The sequence below is a fragment of the Crinia signifera genome, chromosome 9, assembly GCF_055691185.1.
Source record: "Crinia signifera chromosome 9, ASM5569118v1, whole genome shotgun sequence".
In the NCBI taxonomy this organism is placed as follows: domain Eukaryota; kingdom Metazoa; phylum Chordata; class Amphibia; order Anura; family Myobatrachidae; genus Crinia; species Crinia signifera.
In genome coordinates, this window is record NC_139225.1 from 30824049 (window position 1) to 30849507 (window position 25459).

The following is a 25459-nucleotide window of genomic DNA, read 5'->3' on the forward strand; positions in this document are numbered from 1 at the left end:
CCATCACAAAGGTAAAACGTATCACCAATGGGAGGGGCCTGGTTAACTGGTTCATGCCCAAGGAAGATCAATCAAGGCGATTATTTGACCTGATAAGCTGCAGAATATAGCAATGCAGTAGGTAAAAAAAAAAGCATTCCATTGCTGCAGAGTTCTTAAAATACAGTTATCTTCACACTTTAATGATAGACAGCTCTACCCACCGCCTCATATTTAACATAGAGCCTAAAGAGAGGTGTGTTGTATGAATTACCCATGTGTATGTGTTTACCAGCCTACAGTCTGTTACCTAGGAGACTTACAAGTAAAGCAGGTACTCTTTACTTAGAAGGGCGCCCATCTCGGCCATCTCGGGCATTGAATGCACTAAAAAATCAGGTGCGATGCGACAGACGAGATGCCCGAGATTTCCCATAGGGAACAATGTTAAATGTCTCAATTGACCCGATTTTCCTGTTCAATGCCTCAATTGACCCGATTTTTCCATAGGAAACAATGTTAAATGGGCCACAGAGGCCAAATAGGCACCCTGAAGTGAATAATGGCCACCCAAATTGTTAACGCCACCCCACGATCAACGTCAACCCGAAGCGTGGCGAGCGCAGCGAGTCCGCGAGGGGCGGCGGTACGCGTCCTACGACCTTTTCATACCCCCACTATCCACGTCGGCGTGGAGTTGAGAATAGAAAGTGTGGCGAGCGCAGCGAGCCACCGAGCCCCGCGAGGGGACGCGGATACCTTCACAGGTATCCGCGTCCCCTCGCGGGCTTCACAGCTGTCCGCGTACCCTCGCGGGGCTCGCTGCGCTCGCCACGCTTCGGGCTCGGTGGCTCGCTGCGCTCGCCACACTTTCTATTCTCAACTCCACGCCGACGTGGATAGTGGGGGTATGAAAAGGTCGTAGGACGCGTACCGCCGCCCCTCGCGGGCTCGCTGCGCTCGCCACGCATCGGGTTGACGTTGATCGTGGGGTGGCGTTAACAATTCGGGTGGCCATTATACACTTCAGGGTGCCTATTTGGCCTCTGTGGCCCATTTAACATTGTTTCCTATGGAAAAATCGGGTCAATTGAGGCATTGAACAGGAAAATTGGGTCAATTGAGACATTTAACATTGTTCCCTATGGGAAATCTCGGGCATCTCGTCGGTTGATCGCACCCGATTTTTTAGTGCATTCAATGCCCGAGATGCCCGAGATTTTTTACTAACGATGCCCACGATCAAAATCGTGGGCGCCCTTCTAAGTAAAGAGTACCGTAAAGCATATGAATGCAAGTGAGTTTGCGTAGGATGCCTTACATGCATTCGCTCTACAAAGGCTCCACATCTATATGTGGGCTATGGATGAGGTAGAATTGCATGCAATGAAGAACGCACCTACACTTGTGCCTGAAAGGGCGCAGCTGGGCTGTAACTGGGAGTTCTCACCCAGGCTAAAATCGGCATGTTAATGGAATTGTGAACTATGCAGGGCTGTCCGTGTTGTTTTCAGAAGGCGTCAAGGATATTCAAGTGCACACTAATAATAATAACAGCCATAAAGCAACACTAGGGACAGGGGTAATCCAACACAGAGAATATACACATAAGGGCCAGCGCACAGCTGGTGGGAACCTGTGGCTAACTGATGTCATCTCTACCTGCACCCCACAGGCTCTGACCTATTACTAGCATCACCTGTGATGCAGGATAGAGAAGCACCACATTCCCGAGTCATGTATGTTTCCTGTACAGTATAGAGCACACAGCAGGTGCAGCATAGTATGTAGCTGTGACCAACCTCAAATGATCAGTCTGTCAGCTATAATTATCATTATATCATTATTATTTTGTATTATTATGGTCATTATAGTACAATACTTCTATACATCTAATATTTGGTATATTTTTGTAGTTCCCAGTCCTCCCACTGGCTTGCGTATTGAACGGCTTTCGGACTCCTCTCTGGCACTATTTTGGGGGCCCCCGGAACATCCTAATGGAATCCTAACAGGCTACAAAATTTCCCATCACCTTGGTAAGTGTGTGGCTGATATTGTACAGTATCTTGTATTTTCATTGTATCTTCCAAAATACACCAAACTCTATGGGAGTTCTATTGAAGATGGGATGTTGCTATGGGCAACCATCATTTTTTTTGTCTCTCTTTTGTCCTACAGTGAACAAGGACAATGACTCCTTTCTGCTGCAAACCATCAACGATCCTCTGCAGCAAAACTGGACATTCCACAATATGAGTGTCAAGGACACCTACAAGTTCTATGTGTATGCCAAGAACTCCGCTCGAGAGAGTCTCCCCGCCAAGATAGAGGGCAGTACGATGAAAGATCTTGGTGAGGACACTGTGATTGGGCTAAAAGTGTAATACAATACAAATATAAATATGTTATCTATGTATAGTGGAGGCTGTATGTGTGATAGCAACAATTCTAAAGAGAAGAGGAAGTGTTTCCAATAGCAACCAATAAAACCCCTGACTTTTTTCCTAAGCCTTCTGCTAGCCGCTATGCACAAATGACAGTCTTGGAAAGAGAACCGATATCAAGAAGCAGCTCAGAAACTGAAATATATTTGTTTTCATAAGGGCCCATACATCAGGAACCTGTCAAGCTAATTCCCAGTTCTGTCGATGCCTAGGTCAGGTAATACATGTTGGACAATCAGGTGCAGAGGCGTAGGGAGGACCCGGGAAGAGAGAGTGTGCGCCGTCGATCCCCTCTCTTCCCTCCTCCACTGTGCCAGAGAGCCGGCAGAAGACTCTGGCAGCAGGGAGCCAGCGCTGGATAGTCTCTGATCGTGGCAGTTCCTCAAAAAAATGTCCACCACATTGGAGGAGACAGACACTAGAGGTCCTGCCGAATCTCTAATGTCTGTCAGAAGAGCTCAGTATGCCCTGCGTTACCCGGAAATGCGGATTCCGGGAACGTTGGCACGCTGTTAGAATGAAACCCCCAGGGTAAAGAGCATGTAAACCACTGGCAATGATCAAGTAATCCTTGTCATGGTGCACGTAACCACTGGCAACTAGCATGTACAGTAGGTAGAATTTTTTTTTTGGTAATTAATGTATGGGTAGAAGCCTTACTGTGGGGCATCATTTGTGAAGGCCATTTTTTGTGTGTGGGCCATAAAAAGGTATCAGTGGCATAACTGGGTGTGGCATAATATGTAATAGGAATTATTGTGTGTGGCATAATATCTAATGGGCATTTACAGTTTGTGTTGCATAACGTGCAATGGGCATTATTGGCATAATGTGGTGTGTTGACAAATGTGAAGAGGCAGTACTATAAGAAGCAAAATGGCTGGGGGGGAGGGGGGTGCAAAAACATACCCTTGCTCCAGGTACCATTTCACCTAGCTACTCCACTGGCCAGGTGATGCATGTTGGCATGCCCTGCAGCCAATCCCAGGGCATATTGATTTGTGTACAGCACTTGTCTGGTACGATGTAATCCCATTACAGGATGGTTTGATTGAAATGAAGTCACGTAACTTATATTCATATAGTGTGGATAATTAGCTTGTTGAGGGTACTATAGATACCAGTCCTGGAGAGGTGGGGTGGGGTGGATTTATCAACGTTTGGAGAGAGATAAAGTTTGGCCAGTCCGCTTCTAACTGCCACATTGAAAAATGGCTGTTAGGAGTTGATTGGTATTTTATCTCTCTCCACATCATTCTACTTAGTACATCTGCCCCTAAGAAATAAATGAACAAGCTGTATAGATGACAAAAACAATAGAAGGTATAAATATGATCATTGTAAGAATATTTACTGACATGAGAAGCTGAAATAATTAGTATGTATTGTAATAGGAATGTTAATAAGTGTGTCCAATCCCAGAATTGTCTACGGTACCTCTGAGCTAATTATCTGCTGACACATTTTGTTGCCTTCAGAATTCCCACCAGTTTGGAACGTGACGTTTATGACTAAGGACAAATCTATCGTTCTAAAGTGGCGGCCGCTGGAAGGGCACAGGAACGTTGAACTCAGGATACAAGTAAAGAACAAAAGCAGTAAGTGAAACAGTGTGACTACGACACACAAGTGAGCTGGGAATCGCAGTCAGTAGAGGTGTGTGTTGACCGTCGTAGTTTGGTTTTGGATTTGGATTCATATTTGTGTTTTGGTTTACATTCGGATTTCCGTTAAAATCAATAATCCTTCATAAAAATCAATTAAAAATAAAAACGGCTATTATTTTTATTTTTGTAGCTCTAAAACCTGAAATTTGGATTTAAAATCTGAATTCCCAACTGTAGTAAGATCTAAACCGGGACTTGGTTCGGCTCTTCTTGGGAGTTCTGGACAGGGTTTCGGTTCAGTTTGGATCCACAATATTTGTGGGGATTCTGATTTCTGGAGAACTGGACCATTCAGTCAGTCAGAATTAATAACATACATATTATACAGTAGGCCAGTGCATGAGGGCTACTGTACACAGCTCTTCTAGCTAGGATGTAGGAATAACCATGGGTAGGGCTTAATCTATGTGGCACTTGGAAGACGGTCTGCAACTGTCTCCACAACTAACATTACTGATACTGATATGGTGAAAACTAACAATTATCTCCAGTCTTATCATATGTAAGTGTCCGGTACTTCTTTTGTATAAAGTAGATTGTTTTCCAACACAACTTAGACAGTGTCGTCATCCCAGTTGCCCGGAGGCAAGATAAATATTGGTGTCCCCTGCCCCAAACACACACACACACACAAACACACATACTGTACATACCCGGGATTAGAACCTGTAACCTGTCTCACTGGAGGCACACACCTTACTGAGAGCGCTATTTGCTCAGTAAGGTGCCTGCCTCTAGTGGAACAGGTCATGGATTCTAATACAGGGTGGGACACTTTCATAAATTATGTTTAGAATAAATAGTGTGACATGTATTGTCCTGCTAGGAGGGGGAGTCAGCCACAGAACCGATATCAAGGGCTTTTAAGTAACTGATTCAAACCCACAGGGAAGGAGAGGTGCCCCCTTGGGAGCAGGAGCCCGGTGGTAGGTGACTCCATTGCCTCCCAGAGTTACACCTCTGAACCCAGAAATCCTGGGTCCTGATATTACTTGAGGTCCCCCTTTTCGCATTACTAGGACTCCTGCCATTTATGACATAATCAAGTTACCAGGGGGTCATCACTGGCACCGGAATATATTTTCGGGGAAGGTCTTACAATGACACTCTGCTAGAGGCGCCAAGAGGGAATGGGGAGGATTTGGGCCCTAATTACCCGCCTTGGGGGATCTGCCACTTTCTGGCACCACCTGCCATATTTGACCATACTCCCCTTCAGTACCCATGTCCCACAGCTGTCTCACCGACTCTGCATTCTGCCCCCCAGGTCTGACCTCTGCTGGCCACCACATGTTACTGACAGTCTGTTGACTGCAGCCAACTGAGCTCATTCCCTCTCTATTGGGAGACATGTAATATGTAAAGATCATTTACAGCCTGAGGGACATGACACCAGATGACACATCCTATGTATAACTATGTATTTATAACTGAACACAATTTTACCCTCCCATCTTGTTTTATACTGTATATGACATCATTATATAAAGTAAAGAAGTTCCACGATGACAATATCAGGCTTCAGACCATTCCACCACAGTCCTCAGTGACAATGCGTCTCTTCCCATATCCAGGTGATGAGTGGCAGCTGTACGATGTTGTCAACGCTTCCAAAGCACATTACGAACTTAATGAATTGCAGCCTGGCAGAAATTATTTTGTCCGTCTGATGGCGTTTAATCACACCCAGTATGAGGAATTCTGGGGAAATGAAGTTCAGACATCATCAGTAGGTAAGACGCAAATGTCAGTGTAAGTCGCTGCTAACCCTGTTCTCTTAGTACACTGTTACCATGCAGTAACTGTACAATGCCAGATTTACAAGCCCCAAAATGCCAAGATCCATATGTGTTCACAACAGTTATCTTTCCTGCGATACAAGTTGTGTTATACGTCCGTGTGACTCTGTAGCGCTGGGAGTCTGTCTGTGACTTTTTCCACTAAATAGCGGCTTATTTGCAAAATGGACGCACAAGCATCTTCTGCTGATTTAAATGATTTATCTATATTCAGTGTGTGGCTGCATCTGCATGAGAAATGGAACGTTACACTGTTTCCTGGAAAACACTTTAGCAACGCATTTTGTACGCTACAGTGCAAATATTGTATTGGTTTACAATATTTGTTGACAAGATTATACATTTCATTAAGATTTAATTTTGTAGCGGAAGATTTAATATCTGTCTTTTTAATAGAAACATTGGGTGAGATGTAATAGGATGAGAGATTCAGAAAGTGAGAGATTTGGTGAGAAATCTCCACTTTTTTTTTTTAAAGCGGCAATCATTTACACTGCAAAATCACACTGGGTTTTGCAGTGTAAATGATTGCCACTTTAAAAAAAAATGGAGATTTCTTACCAAATCTCTCACTTTCTGAATCTCTCATCCTATTACATCTCACCCAATGTTTGGGGCTTTTTAACCCTTTGAGTGCCGAGTCAAAATAGGTGTGACAATTGCCCAGCGAACCTTTGTATTCATCACAAGGACCTGTAATGAATGTTACCTTATACAGGGAATGTAATCTTTTATTACACATTTTTAATTTGAAAATATATAACAAATGTGAGCGATGCTGGCAATTTTTTTGTGTGGATATTTTGCGCATCCCGCTCAGATATGTTGGCACTGAAAGGGTTAAACTACTCCACATCACTACTTTTTAATACTACCCCCCCCCCCCGCCCCCATACACTAGTGCGAGTTACCACAGCAGCTGGATCACAAGCGATACATCATATCCGGTCCTTATGAATACAATGTATTACATGTGATCCCTGTCATGGCTGCGGGATATGACAAATCCTTGTGGTATCCATGGTGATCTCCAGATCCGATGCGCACAGGACAGCTCATCGGATCTAAATCAGAAAAAAAAAAATATGATTTATCGATGTGACAAAATCGCGTGAAAAGGGCAAAATCCAATTAGTGCAGTGGCGGCACAGTTAAAAATTCAATTAGGGGAGCCCCACTCACTGCCATAAACTGCCATTCCAAACTGACTCACTGGCAGTGGGTGTGGCTCCCCTATTTGGACTGTGCTGCAGCCCAACCCCCCCCCCCCCCCCCCCCTGATCCGCCACAGGCAGTGCACCGTCTCCGTGCACCACTCTGATGCCTCCTGAGCAGCAGCTCTCACTGAGAACTGCTTCAGGCATCCATTAGTCTGGTCTGCTCTGGTCCCGGACAGCAGGGGCTTTTAAAAAAAAAAAACTACATGTCCCAGCAGCCCCTGCTGTCCGAGACCAGAGCAGAGTCTGGCTGCAGCTGAGCCCATGCACACACCATGGGGACAGAAAGCAGGGGCAGAGATGGATAGCTGGTAAGGAGCTATTTAATGTTAATAGTTGTAGGACCAGGTCCGGGCTCCCTTCTCTGTCAGGGCCAGGGCCAGGGACTCCAGACCCCACAGACCTCCCCCTGTTGGCGGGCCTGCACCACAATAATCGGGAGTCCATCACAGCTTCCAAGAAGAGTAGGCGGCTCTCCTGCATTACTATAAGTGGGCAGGATGATTACAGGCAACCGTGGAGCCGGTGTTTTGTAGCCTTTGCAGTAACAGACCCTATATCACCTCTTCTTCATCTATCCTTTCCTTTGTTTTCTTACAGCTGTAGAAAACCAGAAAGGATTTGCAACTGAGGGCTGGTTTATTGGTCTGATCAGTGCAATCGTTCTCCTGCTGCTCATCCTGCTCATCCTGTGCTTCATCAAACGCAGCAAAGGTGGAAAGTACTCAGGTGAGTTGATCCCATCCCCAAAATCCCCTCTGTGCCCCCTGCAAAGCCACAGAAAGTCTGCTCTCTGGGTCTGTGACCTCCCAGAAGGGTTCAGCATCTCTGAAATGGATGATGCAGTAATGTCTCGAGAATATATTATAGATTATAATTTATAAATGATATATGTTCTATTTGTACGTTATGCGGTTTTCAGAGTCTCATAAATTATGGCTTATACATACCTCCCAACATGACCCTCTCCAGGAGGGACACAATTCTCTGCTCCTGGACTTCCCTCTTGATGTATGATTGCCAGCACCTGTGGTGAAGCACCTTTCTTATCAATCAAGCTGTTTAACACAGTAGATGGCAATCCTACAATACGAGGAAAGTCCAGGAGCAGAGCTTTCTGTCCCTCCTGGAGAGGGTCATGTTGGGAGGTATGCTTATAGATGTATGACAAGGCCAGGGAATATTAGTTCATGCCGTCAAGTCGTAGAATGGGTGACTTAGCATTTAGGGAGAGGGCTATGGGAAAGAGAGGGTTAGGATCTTTCACTAGAGGATGGAGGTCAGGGTTAGGCATTAGGGGGAGGGTTAGGATTAGGCTGCGGGAGGAGAGATTAGGGTTAGGCACTAGGGGGAAGATTAGGGTTAGGCACTAAGGGGAGGGTTAGGGTTAGGCTGTGTGAGGAGAGGTTAGGGTTAGGTACTAAGGGTAGTGATAGGGTAAGGCTGCGGGAGGAGAGGTTAGATAGTAGGGGTAGTGATAGGGTTAGGCTGCGGGAGGAGAGGTTAGGGTTAGGCACTAGGGGGAAGATTAGGGTTAGGCACTAAGGGGAGGGTTAGGGTTAGGCTGCGTGAGGAGAGGTTAGGGTTAGGTACTAAGGGTAGTGATAGGGTTAGGCTGCGGGAGGAGAGGGTAGATACCAGGGGTAGTGATAGGGTTAGGCTGCGGGAGGAGAGGTTAGGTACCAGGGGTAGTGATAGGGTTAGGCTGCGGGAGAAGAGGTTAGATACTAGTGGTAGTGATAGGGTTAGGCTGCGGGAGGAGAGATTAGGTACCAGGGGTAGTGATAGGGTTAGGCTGCGGGAGGAGAGGTTAGGTACTAGGGGTAGTGATAAGGTTAGGCTGCAGGAGGAGAGGTTATGAACTAGGGGTAGTGATAGGGTTAGGCTGCGGGAGGAGAGGTTAGATACTAGTGGTAGTGATAGGGTTAGGCTGCGGGAGGAGAGGTTAGATACTAGTGGTAGTGATAGGGTTAGGATGTGGGAGGAGAGGTTAGATAGTAGGGGTAGTGATAGGGTTAGGCTGCAGAAGGAAAGGTTAGGGTTAGGTACTAGTGATAGGGTTAGCTGCGGGAGGAGAGGTTAGATTCTAATGGTAGTGATAGGGTTAGGCTGCGGGAGGAGAGGTTAGATACTAGTGGTAGTGATAGGGTTAGGCTGCAGGAGGAGAGGTTAGATACTAGTGGTAGTGATAGGGTTAGGCTGCGGGAGGAGAGGTTAGGTACCAGGGGTAGTGATAGGGTTAGGCTGCGGGAGAAGAGGTTAGATACTAGTGGTAGTGATAGGGTTAGGCTGCGGGAGGAGAGGTTAGGTACCAGGGGTAGTGATGGGGTTAGGCTGCGGGAGGAGAGGTTAGATACCAGGGGTAGTGATAGGGTTAGGCCGTGGGAGGAGAGGTTAGATACTAGTGGTAGTGATAGGGTTAGGCTGTGGGAGGAGAGGTTAGATAGTAGGGGTAGTGATAGGGTTAGTCTGTGGGAGGAGAGGTTAGATACTAGTGGTAGTGATAGGGTTAGGCTGCGGGAGGAGAGGTTAGATAGTAGGGGTAGTGATAGGGTTAGGCTGCAGGAGGAGAGGTTAGATAGTAGGGGTAGTGATAGGGTTAGGCTGCGGGAGGAGAGGTTAGATACTAGTGGTAGTGATAGGGTTAGGCTGCGGGAGGAGAGGTTAGATAGTAGGGGTAGTGATAGGGTTAGTCTGTGGGAGGAGAGGTTAGATACTAGTGGTAGTGATAGGGTTAGGCTGCGGGAGGAGAGGTTAGATAGTAGGGGTAGTGATAGGGTTAGGCTGCAGGAGGAGAGGTTAGATAGTAGGGGTAGTGATAGGGTTAGGCTGCGGGAGGAGAGGTTAGATACTAGTGGTAGTGATAGGGTTAGGCTGTGGGAGGAGAGGTTAGATACTAGTGGTAGTGATAGGGTTAGGCTGCGGGAGGAGAGGTTAGATAGTAGGGGTAGTGATACGGTTAGGCTGCGGGAGGAGAAGTTAGATACTAGTGGTAGTGATAGGGTTAGGCTGCGGGAGGAGAGGTTAGATAGTAGGGGTAGTGATAGGGTTAGGCTGCGGGAGGAGAGGTTAGATACTAGTGGTAGTGATAGGGTTAGGCTGTGGGAGGAGAGGTTAGATACTAGTGGTAGTGATAGGGTTAGGCTGTGGGAGGAGAGGTTAGATAGTAGGGGTAGTGATAGGGTTAGGCTGCAGGAGGAGAGGTTAGATAGTAGGGGTAGTGATAGGGTTAGGCTGCAGGAGGAGAGGTTAGATAGTAGGGGTAGTGATAGGGTTAGGCTGCGGGAGGAGAGGTTAGATACTAGTGGTAGTGATAGGGTTAGGCTGCGGGAGGAGAGGTTAGATACTAGTGGTAGTGATAGGGTTAGGCTGTGGGAGGAGAGGTTAGATACTAGTGGTAGTGATAGGGTTAGGCTGCGGGAGGAGAGGTTAGATAGAAGGGGTAGTGATAGGGTTAGGCTGCAGAAGGAAAGGTTAGGGTTAGGTACTAGTGATAGGCAGTGACGTGCGGTGAGGTTAGTGGCTTGTGAGGCACTAGCTTGGTGGAGCCAGCGCTGACAAGGGGGAGCCGCTGGTGTCACATTCAGCCGCTGATCAGTGCTGGAGCCGCTGGACCTGGGGCCAGCACCGGGAGAGACAGGGGGAGCCGCTGGTGTCACTCTCGGGATGGCGCTGGGCGGTAGCCAACAATTTATTCCCCCCCACTGGTCTTACATTCAGCGCTGGAGCTTGGGCCAGCGCTGGTGGAGAGGGGGGGTCTGTCAAGTCATTCTCCCACTGAGTATCTCTGGTGGTGAGGCTGGGGCTTTAGGGGGGGGGGGGGGGCAGATAACAACACCTACAGTAGGAGCCCATCTTATCTATCTTCCTTAGGCCATGGCTATCCTATTGTTCTCTGTTGCAATACAATACATAGAACAATAAAGTAGGGGATTAGCAGAGTAATCCAATTAGATACCACTGATACCAATCCTCCCCCATAACAGCATTTAATACATCTATAGATTATCTCTTACACTTTATATCTCTACAAAGTTTGATAAATCTCCTACTGTCTCTGAAAAGTACTTTCTAAACTTGGGTACACATTAGGGGATTCCTCTAAACCATTGGCAGCCAACTCCAGTCCTCGAGAGCTACCAACAGTGCATGTTTTGCAGGTCTCCTCACAGAATCACAAGTGAGCTAATTAGCTCCATCTGTGTATCTTTTAAAATGTGTCAGTGATTAATGAGTGCAGGTGTGCAGCAGCTAGGTTGTCTGGAAAATGTGCACTGTTGGTAGCTCTCGAGGGCTAGGGTTGGCTACCACTGCTAAACCATTGGTAGCCAACTCCAGTCCTCGAGAGCTACCAACAGTTCACATTTTCCAGACAACCCAGCTGCTGCACAGGTGCACTCATTACTCACTAACACATTTTAAAAAATCCACAGGTGGAGCTAATTACTTCACTTGTGATTCTTTGAGGAGATCTGGAAAACATTAACTGTTGGTAGCTCTCGAGGACTGGAGGTGGCCACACCAGTTTTAAACGATATGCACGATATAGTTATCATTAACGATATTTTCGTCCAGTGCAGTTTCCAGAATATCGCAGATGGCACTAACCACGAAAATTTGGGAATGTACAACCTAGTCTGAGTTAAACCCTACTGTATGTCGGTGCGCACTCCCGTGGGTCATTATCGACTGTCTTGGTGATCAAATCCCGACTTTATCGTCAACAACAGCTATACTATGTATGTTAACTATTATTTACTGTTTTGCTTATTAACGGCTGTCGCTTTCATGTAGTGAAGGACAAAGAAGACACTCAAGTGGATTCCGAAGCTCGGCCGATGAAAGATGAAACATTTGGGGAATACAGGTAGAACATTTGGGGTCATCCTCATTGCTAACATTTAGGCAATGAAAGTCACTCATTGGCTTCGAAAAACAACACTAGGCTTTAGTTCCTCCTATTCTTTTAATGGGATCCAGTTGAACGGTCAACAGTCATTAGGTCGATCACCATTGGTCGACAGTGAAAAGGTGGACACATGAAAAAAGTTCATCATGGGTTAGGTCGGTATTGACAAAAGGTTTAAAGTAACAAAAGGTCGACATGAAAATGGTCGCCACTGGTGGCAAATTTCGACACGGACATGAAAATTTTGAAAAACTCATGTCGTCATTTTCTGTGACGACCATTTCTATGTCGACCTTTAACGTGACGACCATTTGTCAGTTCTGGCCTAACCATGTTGACATTTTTCATGTGTTGACCTTTTCACTGTCGGCCGTAGTGGTTAACCCATTAACTGTCAACTGATTTATTGTCGACCTGATGATCAACACACTCTTTCAATGAATTCATCATAAATTATTTAGCTAGTCAGCATAGGTATAGTTAGACATTTAGGGGGGAATTCAAATGTTTTATTGCGCCCGATCTCCAATCTAAAGGGCTGGGAGATCACGGGGGAATATTGAAATGTTTATTTTTATCATGCATATCGCGCCTAAACCCGACCAAAACTAATGGGTGCGATGAGAAAAGGGTATTTGTGTATTATCACGGCGCCCATCGCATCGCATACCACTTATTAAGGTATGCGATCCCCCCCCCCCCCATTGTTAGCGCCACCCCAGTATCAACGCCAACCCGAAGTGTGGAGAGCATAGCGAGCCCGCGAGGTGGGGGGGGGGGGGGGGCGTTACGCGTCCTCCGACCTTTTCATACCCCCACTATCCACGTCGGCGTGGTGTAGATTTAATATAGTGTGGATAGCGCAGCAAGCCACCGAGCCCGAAGCGGGGACGCTGAATATATGTGAAGTAATCCGCGTCCCCTCACGGGGTTCTCCACACTTCGGGCTCGGTGGATCGCTGCGCTCGCCACACTATATAAAATCAACTCCAGGCCCAAGTGGATAGTGGGGGTATGAAAAGGTCGGAGGACGCGTACCACCGCCCCTCGCGGGCTCGCTGCGCTCGCCACGCTTCGGGTTGGCTTTGATAGTGGGGTGGCGTTAACAATGGGGGGGCACTTAACATAGTAATCACCCATCAGGGTGGCTGTACAATTAAAAATCGGGTCTGGGGGTGCATTTAACATAGAAATCTGGCATCAGGGTGCCTGTACAATTTAAAATCGGGTCACATCGCATGCGATATGATCGCATGCGATGCGATGCGACTGATTTTTGATTGTACAATGCCCTGCGATGGAAATCGTGGGCGCCGTGATAATACACAAGTACCCATTAAAGTCCTGTTTGCATGCCCAATTGGGTGTCTTTTCTCGTCTTTTAGCTCGCTAAATGTGTGTGCTCCCATCGGCAAAAACATTTGAATACCCCCGGGATGGGCACCCAACATTTGATATCCCCCCTTAGAATTACAGTAGGTAATATATACAACATATTTTACATAATAAGAAAAATGGTGCCGTGCTACTTCCGGGTGTACGCTCGCCACGAAATATGTCCAAAAAAGTTACTTAACTCCATGCCAACATGGATAGTTCATACCTCCACTATCCATGTTGGCATGGAGTTGATTTTAAATAGCGTGGCGAGCGTAGCGAGCCACCGAGCCCGCAGCGTGGGCGAGCGAAGCAAGACCCGCAAGGGGACTCAGACGCACGGCGCCATGCTACACAAGTACCGAAAAATAACTTGAAACTATTTAGGAGTTAAGTTTATTTCTATATATATTGATTAAATACAATTAATAATAGATATTTTCATAACACATGTCAAGAAGGAAGACTGTTTCTGGGGTAATTACACCAGATTTTGCTTTCTTTATTACGCAAGGAAGAACAGACTTTCCGGACACCTGCTGCAGATTATTATGCAAATATTATTTGTGTCTTAGGAGCTGGCGGTGATTGTATGCAACCAAAAGTGTGTTTGTGACGAGGGGACAGAACAACATTAATTCAGACTTGTTTCCAGGGGATTGTAAACTGCACAACAACCATTTCACTATCCAAATACAATGTTATGTAAATGTACATACGCTAGGGCCCCTATTTTTAAGACACATTTTTTAAGAAGGTTCATAATTTTCTTTACGAAAGGAAGGTTGACACAAGCATTACGTCGACAATGGGAAGGTTGACAGTCAAAAGATCAAAATGAGGTTTTTTTTACATTTTTTGTTCCGGTTGTCAACATGGACATTGCGAAAATGTACTGCATCCCCTCGCATGGTTCGCTGCCCTCCGCACACTATTTTATTCTCCCACCACGCCGTAGTGGATGGTAGGGAATGAATTACGGCACATTGTCGGCACATGTCGACTCAAAAAAATTGAGAAAAACACATGTCAACCTTTTTGACTGTCGACCTTCCCATTGTTGACCTAATGAATGTCTCGACCTTCCAACCCTGTCGACCTTAGCCATGTCGACCGATTTCATGTGTCGAACTAAGCCCTGTCGACCTTCGGTGGTCGACTCAATGCATGTTGACCTTAATAGGGTGGGCGTATCCCGAGGCTCAATAGCTGCTGAGGTCAGAGGGAGCCTCCCAAAGCAAAGCCTATTCTAAACGAAATACATTATTAACATTTGGAGACTGATTCAGCACCAAGGACAGCTACCAAGTCATATACTGTATCAAGCCTTCTAAAAAGTTGAGAAGTTTGCAGGCATCACCCAATCAGCATCTTCCTATCACTACATAATGTTGCTACGGCAACTTCTCCACTCTTCACAACTCTTTGGAAGGCTTGCTACAACTCCTCAGAACATTATTTAATAACACGTCATGCATTACAATCATGTGAACTCTACTCCAAATAATGAAAATGAATAGTGTACAGCAGGCATGTCCAAACTGTGGCGCTCCAGCTGTTGTGAAACTATACATCCCAGCATGCCTTGCCATAGTTTTAGCATTCCCTAATAGCAAAACTGTGGCAAGGCATGCTGGGATGTGTAGTTTCACAACAGCTGGAGCGCCACAGTTTGGACATGCCTAGTGTTCAGTATGTTATAGTTTACTATGAGTTACAGGACATGTATTCTACTTGTTCCTTAATATATAATAACCCCCTAAGTACCGGTGGGCCTGATTCAGAGATGGTCGCTAACAGCAGCAGCTTTGGTTTTGATTGCACATTTACATACCACGTGGCTGGGTGGTATTCTAGTCTTCTATCCTCTGTAAATAATCCATACTTAAAAATATCCCTGCCACTAATACATAGACATATAGAACGGTATGCCAATATGTTTGTATTTCTTTTTGTCCAAGAACTTTGTGTTAGCTTATTTTGCTAGACGATGCCTGGCACTGCCAAATCCACATCATGGAGATGTATCAAACCATCCAAAGAGGACAGGTGGAGGAGTTACCCAAAAGCAACCAATCAGCTTCTCCCTATCATTTTATAGAATGTGCTTGATAAATGGCAACCGTAAGATGATTGGTTGCTTTGGGAAACTCCACTTGTTCTGTTTAGAAGGTTTGATGAATCTGAAATAATCTTAATGGCTACCACCATGTTAATTGCTTACCTGTTAAGCGAACAGACAGAGGGCCTACAGACCTGTAAGCAAGGCTGCATTTTTTGCAGATAGACATGCTGCACTGCAGGTGGGGCAGATGGAACATGTGCAGATAGTTTGTTTTTTGTGAGGTGTGTTCTAACTAAAATCTAAATTTGAGCCACAATTGTTTCTAGCAATGGCTGCAGGGCTGTTGCCCGCATGTACTGTTTGAGTGTGATCGGTATGTCTGACCTTATACATCTGTTCTCCACCCTCTCGTTCACGCTGCCCATCAGGTCTCTGGAAAGGTAAGCTGCTCTCACACGGTACAGTTCCTTCTAACAGTGATGAGTTGGGGGATGTGTTTCTTGAATTCTATTTGAACCCATTTATAATTCAGTATTCAGACCCTTTTTTAAATCACAGATCATATTCAGCACCGCAGCCTTCGCTAACTTAAATCTCCCCATGGTGCTGCCGCAGCTGCTGCGTGACCGATAAAGTTTATTGAAAGCCACAGAGGCTAGATTGTTGAGCTTACCCCCGTTCCTGGCCATATTCTAATAGAGCCGGGAAATAAGTCTAAAAATACAAGTTGCATTATCTTAAGCAGATATTAGTAGCATTGACAAATATACAGTATGTAGAATTTTCAGACAGAACTTAAATGTAATGGGGGAAATGGAATAGCCTACAACTATACCGTTGTAGCCTACAACTATACCGTTGAGGCTGTCTGATGTCTTAAAGCGGCAACCTGGTTTTGCCTTTTAAGCGATTGCCGCTTTAAAACGTCAGACAGATCCTCAGGCTACTGCATTTCCCAATAGAATTGCGAATACTTCAAGACTTTCTTTTCATAATGGATCAACTTGTATGTAAGTTCTAGACTTCAAAATACAATTTTTATTATAAAAAAAAGAAAAATGTAAAAATACAAGGCACTGTGGTTGTGACAGTGTCGCCAGCACATCCTGGGTACCATGGGAACTTGCCACGTTTTGCAGTAAAGAGAGCAGCGTGCCATTTTTTTTAACATGGCTATTGTTCTTGTGCATCACTTCATTTCAGTTCATGCAATGTTACAGGTGATGGGTTCATTCAACTTAATGTCGCTCACTGATAACTAAAGTATTGCCACCATTTATGGCATTCCATTTATCGCATAAAAACTCATACAGTATGTGTGGTCAAATGTAATAGGGTGTGAGACTCAGAAAGTGGGAGATTTGGGGAGAATTTTCCCACTTTTTTAAAGCGGCAATCATTTACACTCCAAAACAGGTTGATTTTGCATCAAATCTCTCACTTTCTGATTCTCACACCCTATTACATTTGGCCGTGGGCTGAGTTTGCAGCGGGTGTAGGATGGCGGATGATCTTGGATGTTTTTAAAGCAGCACGTTTTTGCATTGTAAATGATTGCTGCTTTAAAAAACCGCCTGAGATCATCTAGCAATTATGGCACTGCTGGCAAACTCGGACAGGATTGTATATGCCCCATTTCCATATATTCTTGAAAATACACATATGGGGCCAAATGTAATGGGGTGAGAGTTTCAGAAAAGGAGAGATTTTGGGAGAGTTTTCCCATGTTTTTTAAAGCAGCAATCAATTACATGGCAAAATCAACCTGGTTTTGCAGTGTAATTGATTGCTGCTTTAAAAAACATGGGGAAACTCTCCCAAAATCTCTCATTTTCTGAAACTCTCACCCTATTACATTTGGCCCATGCACTTCAGTTTTTTTGTACTTTATCTGTTATGTGGTATTGCCTGATGTTAATGGATTATGTTGTTCATCGAGTTATGATTAAATTAGCCCCCGTTGTGCATGCATACTGTCACATTGGTTAATCTCAACACTGTCCAACAATTGGGGAACACTATAAGGACAGATTGCTTTTTGTGATGTCACTGTAGAGTGACATCACAGTTATAATATGAAGGACCATTTAAGAACAGGCGGAAGATGTACAGTATCAACAATTTAGCAAAAACAATTAAGAGAGCGCACTGTGGTGATATAATCATACATGTATTTATTTTGGTTTAAAACCATCTATATAAAAAAAAATAATGGTAATAGTAACATATATACAATACAATAATGATAATGTTAAAAAAAATAATCACAATTTTATATAGATGGTTTTAAACTAAAATAAATAATTTTCTGATTATATCATCACAGTGCGCTCTCTTAATTGTTTTTGCCAAATTGTTGGTTTCCAGCTAGATTTGGGACCAGCCTAACACTAATAATCCTTTGAGCATTCAAATAAAACTAAACAAATTTATTTAATTTTATCTGTAGCTCAATTTATTAGTTGCACCTGATCTAATATATATATATATATATCTTTTATATATATTTTTCTGCATTTAATTCCTTCTCTGATGGGCGCAGGGTGTGGGAATTTCAGTGGGCGTTCCTGGGAGGTAATAGGGGAGTGGTTATGCAGATGCTGGTCAGTCACTGGCAGCGATCTGAGACACGCAGCTACTCCCCTCGGAGGCCATACTCACATGGAAACACTGCACCTGCGTCCGATGATGCACCAAGATGGATTTGCACCACTGCAAGAGGGCACCTCACCCACGGCATTAACATAAAGATGCAGAGCCGGCCAATGTGTTTTAGCATGGTATATATGACCATGGAGGAGTGCCAGGCTGATGGCATATTAGCCAGATATTCCCAGAATATTGGTACCGCTGCCCCAGGGCGTATGCACTGTTGTCCGCTTGCATGCTCATTATGTACTGTACTTGTCATTCAACCAGTGTCATGTCTGTGATTGTTCCTGTGACCGTCACTGTCCTTTGTGTCTTCTGTTAACAGCAGTACGTTCTTTAGAAATAGGTAAAACGTCATGTTCTGCTGCCTCTGCTCCTGCATGTGCCCCTGTGCCTTGTTCTGCTGCTGTATGCAGGATCACCCACATACCCATTGCTTCTAATAGATATATCGGTGGTGTATAATGACGCCATCTACTGCTAGCCTATATCATGTACTAGTGCGCACTGAATCATATTGTGCTGGTGTGTAATAGCGTCATTCTATAGGGGTGTGGTATGGAAGATCTATGGCGCTTAGGTTGACGGTCAATAGTTCGACATGCAGTATGGAGTCGCAGCACCGGTCACTGCGAATGATATATGCGAGCGTCTCACACGCAAGCACGTCCCATTCTCGGCGAATGGCACGGCTACATCTGTACTGTATATCACTCTGCCGCTGGATTAGTGGAGCATTATCCACCCAGTGGTGGAGATGTGTATTGCATGCATATTGTATGGCGCGCCTCAATGCGTCTGAGCGCGCTACAAAAGTGGCATGTCAATACCCTCGCCTAGGCGTGCTGTCGCAATGGATGAGAGTGGCTCCATCTGCTGGTCAACTAGTACAAATTGTTGACAGGTACAACAAATAAAAGGTCGTCAGTGGTTAAAGTCGACAGGTACAAAGGTCAACAGGGTCAAAGGGCACATCAACCATCATCATGTTGACTTTTTTAACCTGTCGTGTCAACCTTAAGCACCGCCGACCTTTTATCTCTCGATAAATATGTCAAATATACACTGTCTACCTTGTAACGGGGTGTAGTAACCCAACACGGTACTTGTGTAGTTTCACGGCGCCACCGCGCGCACATTGAAACTTTGAAACTTGGCGGCCTGCCAGACTCTGTGTTTACTGTGCGCGTTCCGCTCTAGCTGTTCTCAGCGCAGCGCGTGGCTGCTTTCCTTATGTAAGCTACGTTATCAGCGTAGCGCTGTGCAGCAGCAGTGCACCCAGCGCTGACAGGTCACTGTGGTACTTGTAGTTCCACAGTGAAATAGGCAGTCCTGCGTACCACTGACAACCCGGCAATTTAGACTCCTGCGCACCGCTGACAACCCGGCAATTTAGACGCTAAAGCGTCTAAATCCAGAGACTCCCTGAACCGGACACCCCGGCAATTTAGAAGTCTAGATTTAGATGTCTAAATCCAGTCTCCCTGCAAACCGTTAAGATGGGGGCATGTAGGGTCTAGGGGTACACTATTAAACCTGTTCACAATGACACTAGTCGACGTAACAGCTGTCGACCTTGTTAATTCCACTATCCACGCCAACCCGAAGCGTGGCGAGCGCAGCGAGCCCGCGAGGGGCGGCGGTACGTGTCCTACGACCTTTTCATACCCCACTATCCACGTCGGCGTGGAGTTGATTTTATAAAGTGTGGCGAGCGCAGCGAGCCACTGAGCCCGAAGCGTGGCGAGCGCAGCGTCCCCTCGCGGGCTTCACAGGTATCCGCGTTCCCTCGCGGGCTTCACAGGTATCCGCGTCCGCTTGCCACGCTTCGGACTCGGTGGCTCGCTGCGCTCGCCACATTTTATAAAATCAACTCTACGTCGACGTGGATAGTGGGGGTATGAAAAGGTCGTAGGACGCGTACCGCCGCCCCTCGCGGGCTAACTGCGCTCGCCACGCTTCGGGTTGGCGTGGATAGTGGAATTAACAAGGTCGACAGCTGTTACGTCGACTAGTGTCTTTGTGAACAGGTTAAATAGTGTACCCCTAGACCCTACTAAATTTAGACGCCTTAGCGTCTAAATTTAGATGCCTCCATCTTAGCGGTTTGCAGGGAGTCTGGATTTAAACGTCTAAATCTAGACTTCTAAATTGCCGGGGTGTCCGGTTCAGGGAGTCTCTGGATTTAGACGCTTTAGCGTCTAAATTGCCGGGTTGTCAGCGGTGCGCAGGACTGCCTATTTCACTGTGGAACTACAAGTACCACAGTGACCTGTCAGCGCTGGGCAGCGTGCGCTGCTGCTGCCCAGCGCTATGCTTCTAACGTAGCTTACATAAGGAAAGCAGCCACGCGCTGCGCTGAGAACAGCTAGAGCGGCACGCGCACAGTTAAACAGAGCGTCTGGCAGGCTGCCAAGTTTCAGACACAGACTTTGCGCGCGGTGGCGCCGTGAAACTACACAAGTACCCCTAACACAATATTTATCTAGGAGCTACAGCTACACGCCACCCAACAGCATGGATTAGGTGTAACAGTAATGTTGTGAGCTGCCATCTGCCTCAGTATTACTGTAATACAGCACCAGCCAGCCAATGCCTGTTCTGGCCCACCCCTTTTACGTGTGCACAGGGGGCAGGACGCCAGCACACAGAAACTACAACAGTCTCCAGAGGCCACTGTATTAGGCAAATCAGGGAACGCTGTGGGGGTACTACTGCCACGCTACCACCTGCAGGGTTCCGTTCCATGCAACCTGCAAGTCAGAAGCCATATTTGCTCAGGGCGTCGCACCGCTCACTCATACCTAGTTACAGCACTAGCACCAGCAGTAGCACCAGGCACTTCATTCTCAACACCCCCATTAGCGGTAGGTGATAGAATGTAATGAAAAGTCACTGGCAATTTTTCAGGGGCAGTTACTTGCCCTTCATTATGTGCCCTCTTTATGGCCTATCCTGAAGGATACATGGGCCAGATATATCAAGCTTCAAAAAGTCATAAAGTGGAGAGTGATAAACAATCAGCCAATCAGCTCCTACCTGTCATTTTTCAAACACAGCCTGTAATATGGCAGGTAGGAGCTGATTGGCTGCTGTTTATCGCTGTACATTTTATCACATTTTGAAGCTTGATTGTGAGAAAGGGTTCCCCAAAATCTCCCTCCACCTCACTGCCTCATCCTCCTAAGTGCTAACTGTGCAAACATCACAGTGATAATGAGTAAGAATGTTGTATAGATGATTTATTCATATTGAATATAAATATCTATAGCGTAATGCATCTGACTACGTTATCTGCGTTCCTGCTCAGATTCCCCCCAGCTCTTCCCCGTACCCTCCTCACACTCATCTCCGTGCATGATGAGCATGTTAATAATGACACCAGACTGCTGGTTTCCTGATCCTCGCACCATCCATATTAGCTGAAAGACGCACCATAAATCTTTCCTTGCTAATTTAATAATGAGGGCTTGGACATCCTTACATGGGTACGATTACATTTGACTGAGTGCCATACATGCTTTAGCACCTGCTGAGGTGGCTACAGTGTAAGGAGGTTCTGCACGATGGGCCTGATTCATGTATGCCTTGCACAGCCGTGGTTCTTCAGGCTACGGACTGGCATATCATCGTGATGCTACCGTTTACTGGAGCCCTCAGCAGCTGCATACACATATATCAATGTAAACAATATTATATAGATTTTACTGTCTACATTCAGTTTAGTCTGTGGTCCTCATTTCCAAGTCCCTGTCATGCCAGCGTTTTAGTTCTCTTGCATGACCTGCAGCAATGCCAATTATCGGACAGTTATTTACAGGGAGTTTTCCCTTGTTTTTGCTTTGTTCCTGAGCATGTGACGGTTGATAAGCACCTGTACTCCCCCTTTGCAGTGTCCCCTATGGGTCTTGTGTTTTGTACATCTGCATACTGTAGGTTTGCAATGACTCCCCTATGCCATACAGTACGTAACTCTGCACCTAATGTACTTACCAGGCTATGGGCCAGATGTACTAAGCTTCAAAAGTGATAAAATGGAGAGTGATAAACAGCCAGCCAATCAGCTCCTACCTGCCACGTCACAGAATGTGTTTGAAAAATGTCAGACAGAAGCTTATTGGTTGGTTGTTTATCACTCTCCATTTTATCACTTTTGAAGCTTAGTGCATCTGGCCCTATATCCCTTGTAGAGATACATTACTAATATCGGTCTTGAGCATGAGCCCCATTTTCCTTGATGGTTGCGAATGATACTGTAGGTCAAGGTTCCGGATGATAGGATGTCTAGATTGGACAACAGTCACCAAGTCAACTTGGACAAAAAGGTGGACATGCACTAGGTCAACTATGACAAAAGGCGGACACAAGCATAAGGTTGACATGTCAATGGTTGACACATGAAAAGGTGGACATGAGTTTTTATAATATTTTTTTTATGATCCACGCTGACTACAATTGGGAATGATAACGTGCCTGAACCATTTTGAGCCATGCGAATATACGGATTGCACTAATTAGGGGTTCTCACTGACAGATGTCGACATTGACACCAAAAATGTAAAGAACCCATGTCGACCTTTCATGTGTTGGCCTTTGTCATGATGATCTTTTGCGTCAACTTTTTCTCTGTGTCAATTTAGTTTGTGTGCCTTGTGTCTTTTGAGCATTCATGGCCGACCTATTCACTGCTGATCTACTCACCGTCAACCGTCGATCCACACCCTTCAATTTATTTATTGTTCTGTATTATTTATGTACATCATTTGTGTCAGTATGTTTGTTGTGGGTTTCACACATGGGGGTATCTTATAAGCTGCAATATGCAAAAATGTCTTTTGTTATGAGATGCTACAGTATACTGCAGCTGTCCAGTTGCTCGCATGTGATAATTCTCCATAGGATTTATCGCTAATTTCTCCACCTACTCTGATTAGGTGAAAAGTTGGGTTAAATCATTATTTTTGGGTAAAATTGTCGAGGCCTGGTTCAGGACCCCATGGCCACCCCCTTTTGAAGTTTTTATAATTTTTTTAGTTAATCCATGCTTTATACAGTAAGTGTGACAAGTGTTTTTAGGCTTGCAGGTGTGAGTAATCAGTTATTTTGGATATACTTCTATACTGCTATCCTATGTCACTTTTCCATTTGGGGGATACTGGCTGATTTTCCTATTATCACCTACACTTCTCAGATCACCATTTTTCACAATTTTCTAACAGGATAGGTTTAAAACTGCTAGCACGTATACCGACAATAAGCGTTTATTTCGAACGATAGGTGCATTAACTTTACCTGCAATCCTGGATTGCGTTATCTCAGCTTATAGGATACCACCCATTATTGGATACAAGGTACTCTTTACCTAGCACGGCGCCACCGATCAAAATCGTGGTCATCGCGGGTAAAAATCGCGGTGATCGCGGTAATCGCGGGCATCGCGGGTAAAATTGGACGGTCGCGATGCCCGCGATTACCGCGATCACCGCGATTTTCCCATAGGGAACAATGTTAAAAAAGGCTGATTGACCGCGATTTCACTGTTAAATGGCTCAATTGACCCAATTTGGCCATATTAACCCTGAATTAGGCCCAATTAACCCTTAAATGTCCCCAAAAATTTTTAACGCCACCCCACGATCCACGCCAACCCGAAGCGTGGCGAGCGCAGCGAGCCCGCGAGGGGCGGCGGTACGCGTCCTCCGACCTTTTCATGCCCTACTATCCACGTCGGCGTGGTGTGGGAATATAATAGTGTGGCGAGCGCAGCGAGCCACCGAGCCCGAAGCGTGGCGAGCGCAGCGAGCCCCGCGAGGGGACGCGGATACCTTCACAGGTAGACGCGTCCCCTCGCGGGCTTCACAGGTGTCCGGGTCGCCACGGACACCTGTGAAGCCCGCGAGGGGACGCGTATAACTGTGAAGGTATCCGCGACTCCCTGCAAACCGCTAAGATGGGGGCATGTAGGGTCTAGGGGTACACTATTAAACCTGTTCACAATGACACTAGTCGACGTAACAGCTGTCGACCTTGTTAATTCCACTGTCCACGCCAACCCGAAGCGTGGCGAGCTCAGCGAGCCCGCGAGGGGCGGCGGTACGCGTTCTACGACCTTTTCATATCCCCACTATCCACGTCGGCGTGGAGTTGATTTTATAAAGTGTGGCGAGCGCAGCGAGCCACCGAGCCCGAAGCGTGGCGAGCGCAACGTGCCCCGCGAGTGTACGCGGATACCTTCACAGTTATCTGCGTCCCCTCGCGGGCTTCACAGGTATCCACGTTCCCTCGCGGGCTTCACAGGTATCCGTGTCCGCTCGCCACGCTTCGGACTCGGTGGCTCGCTGCGCTCGCCACACTTTATAAAATCAACTCCACGCCGACGTGGATAGTGGGGGTATGAAAAGGTCGTAGGACGCGTACCGCCACCCCTCACGGGCTCGCTGCTCTCGCCACGCTTCAGGTTGGTGTGGATAGTGGAATTAACAAGGTCGACAGCTGTTACGTCGACTAGTGTCTTTGTGAACAGGTTTAATAGTGTACCCCTAGACCCTACTAAATTTAGACGCTTTAGCGTCTAAATTTAGATGCCCCCATCTTAGCGGTTTGCAGGGAGTCTGGATTTAGACGTCTAAATCTAGACTTCTAAATTGCCGGGGTGTCCGGTTCAGGGAGTCTCTGGATTTAGACGCTTTAGCGTCTAAATTGCCGGGTTGTCAGCGGTGCGCAGGACTGCCTATTTCACTGTGGAACTACAAGTACCACAGTGACCTGTCAGCGCTGGGCAGCGTGCGCTGCTGCTGCCCAGTGCTATGCTGATAACGTAGCTTACATAAGGAAAGCAGCCACGCGCTGCGCTGAGAACAGCTAGAGCGGCACGCGCACAGTTAAACAGAGCGTCTGGCAGGCTGCCAAGTTTCAGACACAGACTATGCGCGCGGTGGCGCCGTGAAACTACACAAGTACCTCCAACACAATATTTATCTAGGAGCTACAGCTACACGCTACCCAACAGCATGGATTAGGTGTAACAGTAATGTTGTGAGCTGCCATCTGCCTCAGTATCACTGTAATACAGCACCAGCCAGCCAACGCCTGTTCTGGCCCCGCCCCTTTTACGTGTGACGTCATGCACAGGGGGCAGGACGCCAGCACACAGAAACTACAACAGTCTCCAGAGGCCACTGTATTAGGCAAATCAGGGAACGCTGTGGGGGTACTACTGCCACGCTACCGCCTGCAGGGTTCCGTTCCATGCAACCTGCAAGTCAGAAGACATTTTTGCTCAGGGCGTCGCACCGCTCACTCATACCTAGTAACATCACTAGCACCAGCAGTAGCACCAGGCTCTTC

At 46.3% G+C, this 25459-nt stretch overlaps 1 protein-coding gene across 3 annotated transcripts in view; it reads left to right on the plus strand.

Annotated features, from left to right (window-relative positions):
• Positions 1-25459, plus strand: part of L1CAM (L1 cell adhesion molecule) — a 178442-nt gene that overhangs the window by 144367 nt on the left and 8616 nt on the right. For all 3 annotated transcript variants that reach the window (XR_014460618.1, XM_083158679.1, XM_083158680.1), the window contains 6 exons: positions 1896-2018; positions 2161-2334; positions 3905-4024; positions 5668-5826; positions 7710-7838; positions 11904-11976. Coding sequence is in view for 2 of the 3 variants with exons in the window: in XM_083158679.1 (XP_083014805.1) it covers positions 1896-2018; positions 2161-2334; positions 3905-4024; positions 5668-5826; positions 7710-7838; positions 11904-11976 (778 nt within the window). In the remaining variant the exon portion in view is untranslated. The remainder of the gene's footprint in view (positions 1-1895; positions 2019-2160; positions 2335-3904; positions 4025-5667; positions 5827-7709; positions 7839-11903; positions 11977-25459) is intronic.